At 40.9% G+C, this 19542-nt stretch overlaps 1 protein-coding gene across 1 annotated transcript in view; it reads right to left on the bottom strand.

The window, feature by feature from the left end:
- Nucleotides 1-19542, bottom strand: part of PPA1 (inorganic pyrophosphatase 1) — a 156262-nt gene that overhangs the window by 23132 nt on the left and 113588 nt on the right. Inside the window, exons 5-8 of the mRNA XM_077454427.1 lie at nt 7814-7900; nt 4750-4876; nt 2695-2822; nt 1767-1852 (exon numbers count right to left, since the gene is read on the bottom strand). Of these exons, the coding sequence (XP_077310553.1) occupies nt 1767-1852; nt 2695-2822; nt 4750-4876; nt 7814-7900 (428 nt within the window). The remainder of the gene's footprint in view (nt 1-1766; nt 1853-2694; nt 2823-4749; nt 4877-7813; nt 7901-19542) is intronic.

Genomic DNA, 19542 nt, shown 5'->3' on the forward strand with positions numbered 1-19542 from the left:
TCCTGGTCTGCCCTCACCAAGCTTACCTGAGAGGTACTGGAGCCTGTTGAACCGGAGTCCACCTGCACAACTGCACTCTCCATGGTTCCTGTGTCTCACTCAGTCTCTCTGAGCCTTCACACCGCTCCAGGCAACCCTGTAGTCACACCGCCGCGCCCAAAGGACTGGAACAGGTCCTGCGGCGCCCCCTGATGACGCAAATCCGGTGGAAGTGCGTCTCTCCCACTTCCGTACGCCAGAACGCAAAGTCTCCGCCCCGACGCCGTGCGTTCCTTACGAACGCACCGCTCACAGTACCCAGACGCCGGTCGGTGGAACGAACGTCTCCCGCCGCCATCCGACCGACAGGTACTAGCGGTTAGCGCTCCGAGGGGGAGATTGCCGCGCATCGGGGTCCCGTTCTCTCCGAACGTTTTAAATGGCAGCAGGGACTGAAAGCTACCCTCTCCTCCCTTCGTACGGACCGAGGGATGCTAAGGGTCAGGTCCATCAAGGTGCTCTCCCCAGGCAAAACCCCTGAGAAGGAGCTCCCCTTACCAGTTCCAAACGTGCTCCTTCCCGTCCGGCAGGAAACACAAAAACTGAGGAGGGCCTGGAGGACCACACCTTTTATTTAATTGGCTTGACGTGTTTCCTGTCCCGGAGGGAGGAGCCCTATATCTCAAAGGCTGTCCTGGAAGACGATATGAGAAAATGGTATTGAGGCATGTTCGATTATTTTGGTGATTGTGTGACGATTCCATACTTTTTGCCAGTTGTATACAACCCCAGTTACTAGTCTTTGTAGGACTGTGAATAACAATTCCTCTATGGTCTGTGATTAGAATATGTTAATCCGTTTGTCTCAGGAGCTCCAACCTCTGTTTGTGCATGAAAAAAGGTACAAACAGAATTTTTTTAAGCAGTTTCAGGGAATTTTCATTTGAATATTTTTCAACAGCTCTAAAAGATAGATAAAAGGTAACTTGCACTACACTTGAGAACACACACAGCCACATACCAATTACATCACCAATAGCTGGGTTTATTGTGCAAAGCCACTGCAGCACAACATCTCCTCAAGAACGCCCACTCTAATGCGTTTCACACATTAGGGAATAATCTACGATTAAGTTCTAATGAAGAAACGTGTTAGTATGGGTGGTTTTGGGGCAGATATTTGTTGCAGCACCTTTATGCAATAAACCAAGCTATTGGTGACACCATCTGAGCGTAGCTGTGTTTTTTTTCCTTTGGTATGCTTGGAACGTGAACATCTTCTTGACCAGACAACCAACTCTCTGGACTTAAGCAATGTTTACTTTGGACTGGAGGATCTTTCCATATTATTGATTTATACCTGCTTTATTTTACTAGCCCTTTAAAAGAGAATAAAGTGATTTCATACTGTACAGCAAGTTATTTAGAAAAGTAATATGAATACTGAAGCATATGCGACACATCACAAACCTTTTCTATGCAGTGAGATATTACATTACACCAAAGTGTACTTATTTCCATTAGTTTAAAATAAAGGCTTGAAAATAAAATCTCCCATTCAATTTTTTCTGTTTGAAAGACAGAGGTGCCTTATATTTTAATATCAATGTATTAAAAGCCTAAAAAGGGCAGATGTTTAATTTTGAATGTATTGCAGAAAAAGTTGATTTAAAATACATGCCTGGGGAAAAAAGATTTTCAAATTGACCCTGATTGCAGTCACTCTGTTCTAGGTATTCTTTGATTATGACAAGTACATGTGTCATGATTGTATTATCAGTACTCACCAGTTGATTTCCCCTCCGTCTGACTTTTTGGTTACCAGTGCCTTCCAGTGAGCATGGGTACATTTTATCACATCTATTGCAAAATCCTGCATTAAAAAAAGGCATTTATCATAAGGTGCTATTGAATGCATTTAAACAGCCAAGTGCATTACTTTACTCCCATCTTTAAGCTGTAATTACTTTCCAGAGAATGGAGAGAAGCCATCGTTACATTACAATTATGTTCAATATACACTTTTACAGCAATGACAATTCACTAAGGCCATTATAAATCAAATGCTACTTAAAGTGATTGTAAAGGCTATTTTTTTTTTTTTTTAAATAACAAACATGTCATTTACCCCCACTGTGCATTTCATTTTGCAAAGGGTGGCCCCGATCATCGTCTTCAGGGGTCCCCCGGAAGTGCCAACAGCTCCTACCTGCATTGTATAACCCCCTAGGAGAAGCGCTCTCCAGGGGGGTTACCTTGCGGGCGCACTCCTGAGTCCAGCATTTGCAGAATGCAGGACTTGGCCCCCTCATGCATCATTGGATTTGATTGACAGCAGCAGGAGCCAATGGCTACGCTGCTATCAATCTATCCAATTAAGAGCCAAAAACCCTGGGCAGAGAGGTACAGCATGTCTCCACCGAGGGATCAAAGGGCTCAGGTGAGTAAAATTGGGGGGGGGGGGGGGGGGGGGGGTTATTGAGGTTAGGGGGTGTGGGTCAGTCACTATCAGAAGTTTTTTCACCTTATTGCACTCTATGAAAAAACATGAAGGTTTACAACCCCTTTATACAGAGGACATTGGTCTCATCATTGGCTTGGCAGCCATTTCAGAATGTTAGGTCAATGGAATTGCTTGTGATTAGTACCTATTACTCACACATTCCAACAAACACTTTTATCTGTTTGCCATTATGTGGCAGGCACACGACTTACCTTATTTTTAAATTCTGCATCAAAGGCAAATTGGTTCTCTGGTTTTCCATCAGGAACTTTGTACCGTCTAAACCAGTCGACTGTGGATTCCAGATAATTGGGTTTCAGTCTTCTGACATCTTCAATGTCTAAATGAGCATAATAAAGCCTAGTTATTATAGCACCATAATTCTAATAGGTACAGTCAGTACAATTGATTCATGCAAATGTATTGGTGCTACAGGTTTTTTATTTAGGGACTCTGGGGATAGGAAGTTAACAGTAAGTGTCTGCCATTCTGTAAAACAGACTTAAAAAGTGATAAAAAAAAAACAAAAAAAAACAATTACACGTCATACTGTACTTACCTGCTCTGTGCAATGGTTTTGCACAAAGCAGCCCCAAACCTCCTCTTCTGGGGTCTGCCACCAGCACCCCTGGCTCCTCTTCCCTTCCGAGTACCCTCATAGAAAGCCATTTGCTACGGAGTCACTTTGGCAAGCTCGCTCCCGAACCGGGCTGTGTGTGTCCTCTTGGACACAGCAATGAATTGAAAATCAGGTAAGTATTTAGGGGGGCTGATCACAAAACATTTCCTACCTTAAGGCAGAGAATGTATTAAGTCAAAAAACCTTCATCCTTTACGACTTTAATGTTGTTGTTGTCTTGAGAAAAATATTCACTGGGATGTTTTTTTCATAGCTGAGCAAGGGATAATTACCCTCTTGCCACTGACCGCACACAACTTACCATGCTGAGAGTGCGCTTCCTGCATGCTACCAGCATGGTAGTCAGTGGGGATCGGGAGCTTTCCAATCATGCGACCACTGAGACAGTCAATCACATTGATCACGTGACCCAAATGCCCGCTTCCCGAATTTTAGAACTCTTAAGGGCCAGAAGGTGGTTGGTGCCAATTGGTTAAAGATCAACTCTACTCTGGGTGATTATAAAAAGCCAAAATTAATGCAGATAAGTATGTATTATTAATCAAATTATTTTTTTCTTGCAACCAGAGAAACTACCTGAATTTGACTTGTTATCAGCATCTTGCAAACGTCTACACAGCAACACTTAAAAGGCTAAAGCAGGATTGGGAGTCAGTCAGGTGTGCTGCATGCAAATGTGTTTACACAGAACATGCTGATAGAAGGAGAGAGCAGAGTAAACAGAGAGAAGATCTCATTCTCCTGCTGCTCTTTTACTGTCACTGTATTGCTTCTAACAGAAAAAGTGGTGTCCTCTTTCTTTTCGTGCTGCGTGATGGAACTGTGCAAATCTCAGAAATTAATGGACGGAAATACAAATCCTATGGCTGGTAAAACCGCTTCCTTTTCCATATTTTATCTTTGCATTCAGGGGTTTCCCTGGAGCTCAGTTTTAAACAATATGAAAAAAAATTTAATCATAAACTGAAGAGTAGAGTCTGTTATTTACCCCGCTTTAGAAAAATGGCAAATGCGAATTAGTTGGCTGACCGACATTATTACATTGGTTAGTATTTTAAAAACCTGGAAGTTTGGCTGCATAGGTTCCAACTGGGAAATATTACAAGTATCACTACTGTAGTTTTGATTCCTTCCAAAATTAAAACCAAAACACGTTTTCTTGGCTAATTTCTAGATAAACCAGTTGAAGAAAATTGTATCAATTGTCAATACACCATTATCTTTAGGCTGGGTTCACACATGTGCGAATTGGATGTGACTTATACCACATCCAATTCACAGAACATTTGAAAATAGGTTCTTTTCACTCGGCATTGCACAAAAAAAGTGTGCGTTTTTAGGCAGTGCCGTGTGAATTGCAGGCACATAATCTTCAATGGGAACGCATCTGAAATGTGTTCCATTCTGAACACAAATTCTCTCTCCCCTCCTCCTACACCTCCCCCTCTCCCTGGTTAGCTGATCCACAGCTACAACAGAGAGGAACCGCTGAATGAATCATTTTTTATCTTCACAGGGAAACCGGAGCTACAATTTGACCTGCACAAGTGTGAACCCAGCCTGAAAGTAAATTGGAACAAAAAGTTCAGCCATAAAAAAGGCAATACAATTAACCTGTGCCACTTACCATTGAAATGAGACGCTTCGGGGTCTTCAATATTAATGGCAATAATTTTCCAGTCTGTTTCTCCTTCATCAATCAATGCCAAGGTCCCAAGGACTTTAACCTTGATAACCTCTCCTCTTTCACATACCTTTTAAATAGAAATTGTATAAAATGAAACCTCATTGCAACCAGAAGTTCTAAATCTAGGTTTATGCAGGGGTATTTATCAAACCAAGTAAGGAGAGTCTAAAATTTTCTTTGACCCTTATATATAGGTTGCGCAGCACCAGTCACATTTACTCCAACATAAATTATCTGATACGGCCCTCAATATAAAGCTGGCCATAGATGATATGATTTTATTTCCTGCAACCATGGGGAGCTGTCCGTGTCAAGAGAACACAGTGATTTTTGCTAGTGGCCGCATGAAGAATTGATCAATCAACTTAGGTACAATCAGTCTCCCATACAGGGTTCAAATCGGTCGGCCCCTGCTGAACCGGCCAAGATTTAAACCTATGGTCGGCTTAAAGCAATTGTAAAGTCTTGTTTAAAAAAGTAAAAAACGTGCCTCCTCTATGCAGTTGGTTTTGCACAGAGCAGACCGGATCCTCCTCTTCTCAAGTCCCTCCCTCCTATCGGGCCCCTCAGCTCTCTATGGGGGCACCCGAGCCAGAGCCCAGTGTATCCATTCAGACACGAAGCTCCGACCTGGCCCGCCCCATCTCTCTCCCGATTGCCTGCCTGACTCCGCGGGAGCCAATGGCACCGCTACTGTGCCTTAGCCAACCAGGAGTGTCCCTGGACGGCTTAGACACTTGTGGACATCACTGGACAGAGATGAAGCTCAGGTAAGCAATTGGGGGTGCTGGGCAGGCTGCTACACACAGAAGGTTTCTTATCTTTATGCATAGAATACATGAAAATAAAAAAACCTTCTGCCGTTACAATTCCTTCAAGGCTTGGGCACAGATTGGCAGTTTAGCATTATGGGGCTGATTATGAGATGAGAGAAGTGAGTTGTTAACTGCCCATGCATCAGTTCACCTGTAATCCAGTGTTACAGGAACTGGCCAGATGTTTCCTTGCCCAATGATCTTGGAGCAAAATCTAACCATTATGGCAATAGTGGCTGTTTTTGTGAGATATCATCAAAGAGCAGCAGATCAATATCCAGCTAATGTAATACTACAGAAAATGGAGACTTTAGACACGCAACAGAAGCTGGTCAGATGACAGAGACTGAAGATGTTATAGGAGCTGTTGGAGAGTGGGAACATGCTTAAGAAATCACTGCTATTACAGGGCAATAGAAAAACAGTCTGCAAGGGTACAGGTGTGCCAAAGAGCCACATGCGGCCCCTAAGCCACAGGTTGTGCACTGGAAATCTATGGCCAGTTTAACATTAATCTGGGGCAATTTAAATTAATGTATTTTATACATTCACTTCAGTTCTAGAGGTCGACCGATATGGGTTTTTCTCTGGCCGATGCCGATGCCGATATTTAGAAATCATGGCGGCCGATAGCCGATATATGATGCCGATTTTTTTGGGCCGATATGTTAGGCCGATTTTATTTTATTTATTTATTTATTTTTAATCCCCCTTGATCTAACACACCTTTCCCACTGGGGCGTTTTAAGGCGCTTTTGGGCTAAAAATAGCGCCTGTAAAATGGCTCCCCTGCAGTCTGTGTGAAAGACAGAGTGCTTTCACACTGAGGCGATGCACTGGCAGGATCTTAAAAAAAAGTCCTGCAAGCAGCACGTTTGGAGTGGTGTATACCGCTCCTCCACCACTCCTGCCCATTGATATGAATGGGCACCACTGCCGAAGCGCATGCAATGCGATTTGGCAGCGGTGCTTCATGGGCGCATTTAACCTCTTCCTTGGCCGCTAGCTGGGTTATATGTGCCCCACTAGCAGCCAAATAGCACTGCTAAAATGATGGTAAAGAGCCGCTAAAACTTGCGTTTTACCATCAACGCCTGCCCGCTCCAGTGTGAAAGCGGCCTTCATACGTGATACAGAAAATTTCTTACACTTAAACATTTATTAAACAAAACAAACCTCCAATCAGTTTACTTGTATGTATGATTTAGATAAAAAAAAAAAAAAAAAAATATATATATATATATATATATATATATATATATATATATATATATATATATATATATATATATATATATATATATATATATATATTAAATAAAAACAGGTAGTCAAAACTTTTGGACAAAAAAAAAAAAAAAAAAAGGGCTAACTTTACTGTTTTATTTTATTTTTATTTTTTAAATGGTGTATTTTTTTCCCAAAAAAATGCATTTGAAAGACCTCTGTGCAAATGCCGTGTGACATAAAATATTGCAACAACCGCTATTTTATTCCCTAGGATCTCTGCTAAAAAAATATATATAATTTTTGGGGGGTCCAAGTGATTTTCTGGCAGAAAATACAGGATTTTTTACTTGTAAGCAACAAGTGTCAGAAAAGATTTAGTCTTTAAATGGTTAAACTGAGAACTTCTACACACAGAGATGACTTAATTCATTCAAGTGTAAACATTGTATCTTTCTGTTCTTTTCTTGGCAGCCTGCCCAGAGTGGAGGAAAGGGTTGCTATGACGACTCAGTCAACTTAGACCATTCTATACAGAAGTCATTTCAAAGTCCCGCTGTAGTTCTAAATCGGCTTTTTATCAGCACAAATCGGCCGATGCCGATTATTTAAAAAACGGCAAATATCGGCCGATATATCGGCCGGCCGATATATCGGTCGACCTCTATTCAGTTCTGTTATCTTAGAAACTATATCTAGATGGTCAAACTGCTCACATAATCTTGGGCAATGCAAGTGATAAAATGCTTAACTTCCATCTGGACATTTGCAAACTATGCTAAAATTATACAACTTGCAGCCAGAACAGATGTAACACAAAAGTCAGAAAGAGAAAGCAAAAAAATAAAAATAAAAAATCCTGTGGAAAAGAAAATCTCAGTAGACACAAATGTTTATTTAGGGATCATGTTATCAAGAATTCTATATACAGCACTGTATCTGAAATTTCTAGAAATCCATACCTTGCTTCCAATGTCACAAATATCGATGGGGTCGTTATCTCCTCCAAAACCTGTATTTTCATCAACATGTGATGGATTTTCCCAGGTCTAAAAATAAGAATAAAAAAGTGTTGGTTAGTGTTGGTAAAAAGGACTATTTCAAATAGTCTTGCATTTGCAATTACCTGCAAATAATGGAGTGCACAATAGTCAAAAAAAATAAAGAAAGAAACGAAAAAGAAAGAAAAGCAGCGTATGTTTTACAAACAGAATATGAAATATTGAAGAAAGCAGGGATTGACCGTAAAGAGGCTCAGTTTTCATTTAAAGAGATTGACCAATTTTTTTTATGAAAGGCATCAGTATGTAATATTTTTACTACCCTAGCTGTCTTAGTTGCTACAGCATTTATAAAATGTATTTACATTGCTGCACTGAATTCAGAGAAATATTTCCGCTAATGTAGGTACCATTATACCTTATACTGTATAGAATACTGTTTATATATCTTTTTCGATCAGTTTTGGCATTTCACCTAATGACATGAACTTTAGATTATATTAGGCTTACCGATGTTGACCATGGTTTGATTTTTTATTTATTTTTTTGTCATATTAAGCACACATTTAGCAATCAATAATCTGAATATCAACGCCATTAATAGAATTTGGTTAACCTCTATTGGATTTGATCATGGTTATTTTATTAACACTCAAATATATTATAGCACTATATGTATTTAGAATACCAAGATCAATATTCATCCTTTTTATCTGTAGGCATTCTGCCTTAGGCTTGTGTCCCTAATTAAATTGCGTGTGCTTGCTACTAGGTTGCATTTAGCCTAAGGGCCGGTTCACACAGGGGGCGACACGACTTGCCGTGCCACGACCTGACAAGTCGCCCCCGTTCTTTACAATGGAACCGTACTAAGAGGAGCGACTCGAGTCGCTCCGACTCAGAAAAAAGGTTCCTGTACTACTTTTGGGCGACCTCGGGGCGACTTGCATTGACTTCTATACAGAAGTCATTTGCAAGTCGCCGCTGAGGTCGCGGCGAGGCAAGTCATGTCGCCTCGCATCGCCCCGTGTGAACCGAGCCTAAGCATCCATTTAACTTATTCTGGACTCCGCAGGTCTTCCCTAGGCTCAGAGGGTTGATTGCTTCTGCCTGGTCTTCTGAATGAGGTTCCAGCATGGGAAGAACAGTTACTGTATATCTAACCCAACTCATCCCTGATTTTTTTATTTAATTGTATATTATATAGGAAGACAAATATTTGGGTTGCCTGTCACTCTACTTGGGTCTTGCCTCAGCACGGGGCACTTGCCAGTGGACCGAGGACCCAAGCTACTTGCCAGAGTGGATATCTGGAGGAAGGTGGGCTGGAAAAGGATCTTGCTGAAGAGTGTCAGAAAAGCTGGGTAGAAGCTACTGCCTTGACACTGCAGGAAGGATTTATTCCCCATCAAAGCAAATCAAGAGCCAGATTTATTATTAGGGAGATCCACAGGTCTATCTGGCTGCTTATAGGGTCAGCATTTAACAAGAGGCTACTCTTAAAAGGGCCTACTACTACCACCATCAGAATACCTATCCTATTTTGTGCAAATCTTTGGTATCCTGGCCTCTTAAACCTTCACTTATAAAAAGTCTAAAGTGAGTGGTACCATACCATACACCAAAAACCAAACCCAGAGATTGAAATGTTAGCCCGCCACACTTCTTGGGGGGGTCTTTTTGCATCTCCCCAAGTGGAGTGCTACATAATCTATTCAAAACATTAACATTTCCTGGGGACTAAAAATTTAATTCTATAGTGTAACACTACCCGCCAACTGAGATATTGGGCACTTATCAGATAGATCTGCCTGTTTCATATTTCTTTTTTTATTGTAGCCCTGAGGAAGGGTATGGTCTTAATCCCTAAAATGCATTGGCTGTTTTCTCTACTGTAATCCTGTTTGTAAATTAAAATATCATTTGGGACTCTACAATCAGTTGTTTGGCATCATCATTACGCTGTTACTTATAATCTCCAACTGCCTGTACTGCGGCCAACTGAGATCAGTCCTGAGTTGGCTAGAGATTTTTTTGACTACAGTTTGAAAAATTTGCTTTCAATGAACATCTTTGACTTGCAATACACTAAAAACCATCAGTTCCAGGTTTTTCGACATCCAGAGATGTAATAGCTCCTGCCCCCCTTGCCGACCATCTGCCCCCATCATATAGGCTAACATATCTTTCCCCACAAAGATCTGTTTGAAGATGTCAGATTTGTTGTAAATAATGAAGAAAAAAGGCAAATTTGCCAATTTACTCAAAATTTTTTTGCAACATCAGTCTAACTGGTTATTCATCCAAGAGCTTGTACTGGCGAGTTTTATTTGCAAGTCATGTTTCTTCACAAGATTACAAATTTTGTATTACCAATTAAAACACAACATGCTTCTGTTTATTTTATTTTTTTATCAAAACTTGTTTATTAATAAAGCTTGTTTATTTTACTATACTACTTGTTCAGTAATCCCAGAATACAACAATAAGTCTACCAGTGTTACGCGTTTCATTCAGTGTTCAATGTTGAAATTAATTAGAGGGGTTCGCATATTTTATAAACAGTGCTTGGCAATTATGAAAGTTGCTCTAACGGAAAGAACACAAAGAGGAAGATAATTAATATGGCTTTTCACAACAAAACAAAGTGTTCCACAGACCATATACAGATTCTAAAGGAGTATAAAAACAAACTGAAAGAAAAACATATTTTTGAGTGAATAAAACAGTACTTTACACTGGGATGCTTGGATACAAATCATTGTTGTGCTTTTTATTGCAATCATTTTTACATTTTCCTGCAGTGAAGGTTTTACAGCAAAGAAAAGCATTTCAAGTACAAGTCCCACTCATTGCTATGTGGCTAGCTTATATCAGTGTACTGCAGCTTAGTACACATAAATAAAAAAATAAAAGTTATTTGGGTTATAAGCCAACCTGTTAAAGAATAGCAAACGTGCAAAACCATATGCATCGGTAATTTGTGTGCATATTTTTCACATTTACACAAAAGGGAAATCTCTATTTTTAAGGTTTCACTTAGCAGAATGTAAGCATTAACCACTTAAGGACTGGAAGGATTTGCCCCCTTAATGACCAGGTCAATTTTTGAGATACGGCACTGTATTGCTTTAACAGACGATTGCGCGGTTGTGCGATGTTGTACCCCAACAAAATTATTGTCCTTTTTTCCCTACAAATGGAGCTTTCTTTGGATGGGATTTGATCACCTCTGCAGTTTTTATTTTTTGCGCTATATAAAAAAAATATATTTTTTTTAAACTTTCTGCTATAATAAATATCCTCAAAAAAAATGTAAAAAAAATAATCACCAGTTTAGGCCAATATGTATTCTGCATATTTTTGGTAAATAAATAAAAAAAAAAAAAAAAAAAAGCAATAAGCCTATATAAAATATAGATTCATGGCATTTTTATTATTCATTCATTTATTTATTTTTTACAAACAATGGCGGCGAGCTGCGATTTTTAGTGGGACTGCGACACTGCGGAGGACAGATTGGAAACTTGACACATTTTTGGGACCATTGATATTTATACAGTGACCAGTGCTATAAAAATGCACCAATTACTGTGTAAATGCCACTGGCAGGGAAGGGGTTAACACTAGGGGGCAATCAAGGGGTTAAATGCGTTTCCCTCATGTACGTTTCTAACCTTGGGGGGAGGGGGGTTTGGACTGACTAGAGGAGACATATCGCTGTTCGTAATCACACACAAAAAAAAAAAAATTATAAAAAAAATAAAACAAAAAAGATCCTGTTCCTTTAAGGCATTATCTAAAGCACAATGCTTGTGCCATGTAATGTGTCCATTTCTATATTGTAATATAACTGGTTGATCTTGCCTGTTCCTGGGTCCCCCTGTTTGTGCTGACCAGGGTAATCATGGCAGCTGAGCCATGATATCGTGGTCAGTTTGTGTTCCTCCGTCAGCCCGCTCTACTGTAAATCTCTCCCTTCTCCCCCTCCCTGTCTGCCTGTCAGGATGAGAGCGGCTCTCCTTCCTGCCCCTCCCATCGCTATTCAGCTGCAATGTACAGCAAAAATGCTTGCTCATAATCCCCTCTGGATTATGTAGTTAGTAACTATAGCGTATGTGTTTCTTTAAAATTAAAAGGCTAAATACTTTTTCACACACCGGCCACAGGATAATCTCAGCCCCTCCCGCTGCTATGCATAGATTGAGGAAGAAGTTCAGAGGGGAATCATGTGACCGCACAGCTGTGGTCTGAGAAAAGATGTTTTTTTTTGTTTGTTTTTTATGAAAACACACACTATAGTTACTAACTGCATAATCCAGATGGGGCACCAGTAAAAGTGTGACTTTACAAATGCTTTAAGGCTTAGTTCTCGCTGATGCAGGGCATTAACATACAATTATATCATGCATTAACATGTGCGGTGTCAATTAATTTAAATAGTGTATACCCTGTGTATGTATGGGCGGGAGCTGTTGAAAAATGGCAGCTTGTTGTAATATACACATACACAGTGGGGTTGATTTACTAAAATTGGAGAGCGCAAAATCTGGTGTAGGTGTGCATGGTAGCCAATCAGCTTGTAACTTCTGCGTGTTTAATTAAGCTTTGACAAAAGAAATCTGGAAGCTGATTGGTCTCTACCTGCACCAGATTTTGCACTCGCCAGTTTTAGTAAAGCGACCCACCTAATAATGTGTGTTAATGTGCACAGAAACACATGTGCAACAGTGCGAGTAGGGCCATAAGAACACACAAGAATCAATGCACTTTGCATTACAGCAATTACATAGATATAAAAGAGCCCATAGAGCTTGACCCAAATGTGTTCTATAAATGCCACCGCTTGTTGCATTTTTTAACAATTTAGTTATAGAATCAGTGGCAGCCCGTACACTGTGGGCGCCACCCCACCATCCATGCGCACGGCCCCTTTCAGGGGGCATCGATTCCTATGGCGGGGGGGGGGGGGGGATATTACTTTTTGAAGCATCCGATTAGAGCCAGCGGCAAAATAGGGTGGGCTCGGGCCGTAGAGAGTGTGCCCTGATCCCACCCAATTGTGTGATGATAGCAAATTAATTTTCTATATTTTCACACTAACCTTCCTCCCTGCTTATCAGGAGTGCGTCAGACCTATTTCCCGATTGGTCAAAGCGCCAGGCCACCCTATTGGATGCCTGGCACTTAGGAAGAGAAGCAGAGGAAACACACTGGAGCAGAGGTTGCTGCCACTCTGGTGCACTGAGAGGAGCTGCTGCCTGGCGGCAAGTATCAGGAGGTCTGTCAGAGCCACGCACGGGGTTGGGGGTGCTGTCAGAACCACAAGCCCCTCGAGAGGGGTCGGGGGGGGGGTCAGTGGGTACAGTGGCTGTATATACTGGGTACAAGAGGCTGCAATTGATTGGGTGCAGTGAGGCTGCAATTGATTGGGCGCAGTGAGGCTGCAATTGATTGGGCGCAGTGAGGCTGCAATTGATGGGGGGGGGGGGGGGGTTTCAGTATGTTTGTGCCCCCAAAAAATTTTGAGCACCAGCCGCCACTATAGAATGTAATATTACATACAGCAGGAAAAGTATTGATTTTACCCAAGTGTTCCAAAGTTCTTCCGCTGTATAAAAGACTCTGACCTACACCGACTGGAGCATCATATCAGGACTAGAGATGATTGTGTATGAATGGGGCAGAACACGTCAAATAACTGGAGCCAGTTTTGTAGCTGTGCTTTGAGCATTCATGGATTTCACTTTACATGAACTGTCAGCTTTGCTTTTAATTATAAGAGGTAAACCGGTAGGTTTGACAGGAGTCATGAGAGAAAGGTTATTCATTATGCATTAAAAAGATGACAACTGTCACCTAAAGACTGTAAAGGCTTATAGACCTCTTAGCTCCTCAATATTGAACTGCGAAGAACGCTTCCTTTGGAAATGTGTTGAAACAGCAACTTGCAGCTGCATTTATTCCAGATTCAAAAGCCCAGTGTACATCCTCTAGGCATATCGCCTACATACACAACTTCCATTTCACCCATACCTGAGCAAAATCCACAAGAAACGTTCCATCTTCCGGTCTCTAACTCTGAAGATACTGGTAAAAAATACACGTATCTAAAATAAGCCTAAGAACTGTCCCCCTTCCACCACAACTCACTTTACTAAACATACAAAATTATGTCAATTGCATGGTTAAGGGAGCCATAAAACCATTCTCAGGTCACAAGGCAGCTTGTTGTTTTCTATTAATAGCCAGTTTCCTTTGAACCATCGATCTTTTGTACCTTTGCATTTACGCACAGGAAAAAAAATAAAAAATAAAGAATTGTATCCAAGTTACAAACTCTTGCAAAGGAAAGGTAGCAATTTGTATAGAAATACAATTACCCTCTGATACTAAATTATCTGCCTGCCCTACATTATAGAGGGCATTCTAAAGTGGCAAATGCCAATAAATTGTGCAAACTATACAGTGGGCAGTGGTCTTCACATTTAATCATAATTGAATTAACCTTTGAGCCTGATCTTGTATATCGGATTAGAAGTAACTCAGGAGGTAAAATGACCTGTACTGATCGCCAAAACATTCTTCACATGGATCGGTTAATATTTATAACAATTTGAACTATAATGTGTGAGATATTTAAACCACTAACGTCTTGGAAGGATTTATCCCCTTAATGATCAGGCTATTTTTGTGATACGGCACTGTGTCACTTTAACTGCGGTGCTGTACCCAAACAAATTTGATGTATTTTTTTTCCCCACAAATAGAGCTGTCTTTTGGTGATATTTGATATTTGATATTTTTTGCGTTCTAAAACAAACAAAAAAAAAAAGTATTCATCAGTTCAGGCCAATATATATTCTGCTACACATTTTTGGTGAAAAAACCCCCCCCAAAAAAACACAAGTGTACTTTGATTGGTTTGAGCGCATCTACAAAATAGGAAGATAGATGTATGGCTTTTTTCTTTTTTTTTTTTTTACTAGTACTGACAACGACCAATGATTTTAAGCAGGACTTAACACTTAACTGATTTTTTATTTTTTTTTCACTTTTTTGGGAACCAGTGACATTACAGTAATCAGTGCTAAAAATATGCACTGTTATTGCACTAATGACACTGGCATGGAAGGGGTTAACATTAGGAGCAATCATGAGGTTAGAAGTGTTCCCTGCAGTTGTTTTCTAAATGTATGGGGGACTGTGTAATTGGGAAAACACACAGATCCATCTTCCTACTTAGCAGAATGACAGGATCTGTGTGATCTCCCGTCAGAATGGGGATCTGCCAGTTTACAAAGGCAGATCCTGTTCTGTCACGGCGGGGAAAGATTGCGGGTGGCTGGTGAACATAGGGTCCACCAGACCCACTGATTGGCTCCATGCAGGCCAATGCGTGCTTGGCCACAAAAGCGAGATCCTGAGCCAACGTACAGCTACGGCAATTCGCAGGATCGTGTGAGCTTGCCACAGTAGCCAGACGGCGGCTGGTCAGCAAGTGGTTAAAGTGTTATACATTGGATCAAGTTTTTTTTGTAATATTAAAGAATAGAGAATACGCTTTGTGCATGCATATGCTATATGTGTGTACAGCTTAATATACAAAGAAAATGGGCAGCAACATGTGCTTAATATATAAATCACACAGTGCTCCCAGGGCATCAAGGAGATTTACTGCTGCTTCTCTCTTGGTGCATTTCTCAAGTTTTCACTCTCAGCAGATGTTCACTAATCACATTTAACTGTTCTTTCTAGGTGATTTATCCATAAAGCCAGAAGGTTTTTTATCTTAATGCATTCTGTGCCGGGACTCTCCCTTTTCATTGGCTGAGACAGCAGCGAGGTGCCATTGGCTCCGGCTGCTGTTAAAGTCAGCGAGCCAATGAAAAGAGAAAGGGGGCGGGTTGAGCCATAGCTCTGTGTCTGAATGGACACACAAGAGTAGCGGCTCAGCTAGATTGTTCCCTAGAAAGTGGCTTGCCGTGAGAGCACTCGGCAGGAGGGAGGGGTCAGGAACACTGGTGGGGAACGCAAGAAGAGGAGGATCAGGGCTGCTTTGTGCAAAACCTTTGCACAGAGCAGGCAAGTATAACATGTTTAGTATCAATTTAACTGTCTGCACTGCAATCCTTCAGCAAAGATGCCAATTGCATTTTGTGGTTTAGTCAAATGGAGCACCTCCAAAATCTGAATCTAAAATTTAATTTAATGACCTAGTAAAAACATTGAAATCTGGCCCATTGGCCCCTTTGTTGTGAAACCAAGATTTCACCCCAAGTCTCACCCCTCACAATATCAATTGGTGGACCCATAAAGGTCTCCTGCATATAGCAGACATTTGTGATCACAAGGGCATGTTAACCAAATAGACCCTAATGGATAAATACCAGATGCCAGATTCTGAATAATATCGGTATATTCAACTTAAACACTACCTAAATACCTTGCTCAACTTAAACACTATCTAAACACTACCTAAAACAAACATCTTGCAATAGTGATCTGATGACCATGTCACCCATGGAATATCGATGTCACATTTCTGAACTGTATAGCATATTAATGCATAGCTCAGTCAAGCAAGATTACATGGTCAAATAGGAGCAAGACCTCCAAGAAAATCTCAAACTAGAGGAGTGGCAATCAATTGGCCAAGCAGCTTCTAAATCATGCAACACCTCTATTATACAGGCAAACTGCAAGGTCCTTTTAAGATAGTACATGGTGCTGACCAGATTGGCTACATATATTTTGGGAGTTTCTTCAAAGTGCTTTCGGGGTTGTGGGCAAGATGGAACGGTATACCAGATATGCCCCAATGTATGACGATTTTGGATAAGGGTTTACAATTTTATTTTTACCCTTACCCAAATCAACCTCATTAAATCTCCTAAACATGGCCTTTTGGGGTTGAAAGTTGAGGCCTCGAAAAAAAACAGAGAAGGCTTCTCACTTTCATATTCATATTCATCTCTGCCAGAATTACTATAAACAGAAATTGGAGGTCAGCTGCCATCTGATTTGACCAACTTAAAGCGGAGGTCCACCCTAAAGTGGACCTCCGCTCATCGGAACCCTCCCCCCCTCCGGCGCCACAATTGGCACCTTTCAGGGGGGAGGGGGGTGCAGATACCTGTACAGTACAGGTATTCTGCACCCACTTCCGGGATAGCTCTCTGCGGAAAGGGGCGTAGATTACGCCCATTTCCGCAAGTGCCCACCCCTTTCCGCAAGTGCCCCGCTGCCTGCTGGGAAACACACAGATCCCAGAGGCAGCGGGGACCGTCCTTATTGCGCAGCGCGATTCGCGCATGCGCAGTAGGGAAACGGGAAATGAAGCCGAAAGGCTCCATTTCCTGATTCCCATATCCAAGATGGCGGCGGCAGCACCTTACAGACGATCTAGAGATCGGCTTCGGGTGCCGACATCACGGGCGCGCTGGACAGGTAAGTGTCACTATTTTAAAAGTCAGCAGCTGCAGTATTTGTAGCTGCTGGCTTTAAAAAAAAAAAAAAAAAAAAAAAAAAAAAACGCGGAGTCCCGGTGGACTCCCGCTTTAAGCACAAACGCTCCTGGCTCATGATAAATGAAAGGCTCTCGGCAGTCTTGAACTGGAGACCACCGTATGGTTCTGGTCTGAGGGGCCTTAAGGAGGTATGGATCAGAGCTAGGGGGGCCCTCCCTTCTCTTTTCTTTCCTCTCCCCACTTTACAATTTTAATATGTTTAATAAGGAGCTTGATGAATACCATTTAAGTGTCAATAACGAAGTACCCATTGTCTTTTCTTAGACAAAACGAGCATCCGGTATGGTGCAATTGATTTAATACTTGCATATCTTGCTATTGCTGTTAAACCTAATGTGAAAATGTTAATAAAAACATTGAAACGAAAAACATAGGAATAAAGATGTTGGACATTATGTATATCTATATTTAATTGTGTAACCCGAGTTTCTTTTTTTGCGAATTTTGCTCACTTCCATTCTAATAAAATCATTGTCAACTGGTGAAGGGAAAGATCGCTAACAGTCTCCTGGAAAGTAGTAAAATTCCCTCAAGGGTTTTAACCCTTCCCCATTCTATCCAAAACTGAAAAAGACTTTGCTGCATATATACTTTCAGGCTGGGTTCACAATTTGCATTACAGGAGAGGGTGACCGGCTCTCAATGGAGCCAGTTCACACATCTCCAGGGTCGGAATGTCAGTCAGAAAAAGTCAGACGGAAGCTTTTCATCGTTTATTCTGATCACGTGTATGCCTCATGTGACTTTCTTTTTTTCGAAAATTCTGACGGGCTTAGAAATAGAACAAGATCTAAATATTTCCGACGGAACCAATTCCTATCGGGAAAGGCTCGTCTGTATGCTGTTCCGACGGGCCAAAAACGCATGCTCTGAAGAAAGTACAAGATGGAAGCTATTGGCTACTGGCTATTGAACTTCCTTTTTCTAGTCCCATCGTACATGGTTTACATCACCGCATTCTTGATGGTTGAACTTTGGTGTGATTGTGTGTACGCAAGACAGTTTCAGTGGCATTCTGTCAGAACTCCGTCGGACAAACCTTCAGCGTTCATTCCGACGTGAAAACCGGTCGTGTGTACAGGGCATTTGGCTCAGTTTCAGGTTCCGAATTCAGCCAAAAATTTGTGCCCATTTCCTTGTCAAAAGTTTTTATTAATTGTATGTTCAATGGCTTGAATATTAAACAGTATATAGCAGCCTTTCTCAACCTTTTCAACACAGAGGAACCCTTTGAAATAGTTCTCTGGTCTCGGGGAACCCCTTCTAAAAATTAGAAATCTACAACTCAGGATACATTAATGTGATGGTAAGTGGAAAGAATGGTCCTTACACTTGTGGTCATTGGGAAGAATTACCTAAAAAGATCAATGGCGTGAGTGGGAACTTATTTTAGAGGCAAAAATTGCCCAATGCCGAAGAAACCCCTAGCAACCTCTGGAGGAACCCAGGGGTTCCACGGGAAACCCTGGTTGAGAATCACTGGTATATAGTATAGAATATTAACAACATAAGAAAGCTGATTAATATATAAACTGTGAATATAAAGATATGTATGTAATAATTATACAAAACATAGTATTGGTTTAAATACCCCCCCCCCCCCCCAAAAAAAATGCATACTGTAATACTGCTAAAGAAAAATTTATTTATATATATATATATATATATATATATATATATATATATATATATATATATATATATATATATATATATATATATATATATATATATATATATATATACACACACACACACACATGCGAGTGGATCAGAGATAACTTTTCTGTAAAGTTGCCCATATACAGTGACTTTTTTTTGCAGACAGGCTGAATAGAAAAAATAATCCACAATGCACGCTAACCAGCACGGACGGACAAATCTAAATAATGAAAAACGTTGCCTGCATCGGGTTAGATGCAAATGCTATTTGGCTGGGAGTTATCCGCCCAACTCGTAAAATGTTTCTGTTGAGGGACATCGGGTGGGAGGGGGCCTACAGGGCTACCAAGTAAGCAAATTTAGACTGCTTCATGTGGAACGGACTGAAACAGGTCCATGTATGGCCAACTTAAAACAGACAGACTTTTCATCTTTTGTGATGATCTGTTTATACATCTGCAGGAGGTGTTGGGGATAGAAAATCAGTCTTAGTTTGTA

The sequence above is a fragment of the Lithobates pipiens genome, unplaced genomic scaffold, assembly GCF_037356315.1.
Source record: "Lithobates pipiens isolate NorthernLeopardFrog02 unplaced genomic scaffold, aLitPip1_a1.2 Scaffold_25, whole genome shotgun sequence".
NCBI lineage: Eukaryota > Metazoa > Chordata > Amphibia > Anura > Ranidae > Lithobates > Lithobates pipiens.